This window comes from Trachymyrmex cornetzi, unplaced genomic scaffold (genome assembly GCF_001594075.2).
Source record: "Trachymyrmex cornetzi isolate Tcor2-1 unplaced genomic scaffold, Tcor1.1 C3474262, whole genome shotgun sequence".
NCBI lineage: Eukaryota > Metazoa > Arthropoda > Insecta > Hymenoptera > Formicidae > Trachymyrmex > Trachymyrmex cornetzi.
The window spans coordinates 1-212 of NW_017283547.1; the positions used below are offsets into that span (position 1 = coordinate 1).

Here is a 212-nt window from a genome sequence, read left to right on the forward strand (position 1 = left end):
CGGCGCTAGCGAGAGCGGTGCCGAGAGCGTCGGCACCGACAGCGTGTTTTTCGGCAATTTTCGTAGATTGTCAGAAATCTCCAAGAGCGCTGATTCCGGTGTGGATCTTGGAGCGAAGAATTCGTCGTATTATCAGCCGATGTTCGACGCGAAGGGTGAGACCACGGTGGTTTTGGAGAGAGCGAATTTCAGTACGAGCGACAGTGAAACCG

The 212-nt window shown here is 54.2% G+C and overlaps 1 protein-coding gene across 1 annotated transcript; it reads left to right on the forward strand.

The window, feature by feature from the left end:
* Positions 1-4: 4 nt before the first annotated feature.
* LOC108764685 (uncharacterized) lies at positions 5-209 on the forward strand (the record flags this gene model as incomplete). Its single annotated transcript, XM_018516806.1, has 1 exon — positions 5-209. A coding segment is annotated over one exon (205 nt), but the record flags the coding sequence as incomplete, so codon positions are not given.
* Positions 210-212: the final 3 nt, after the last annotated feature.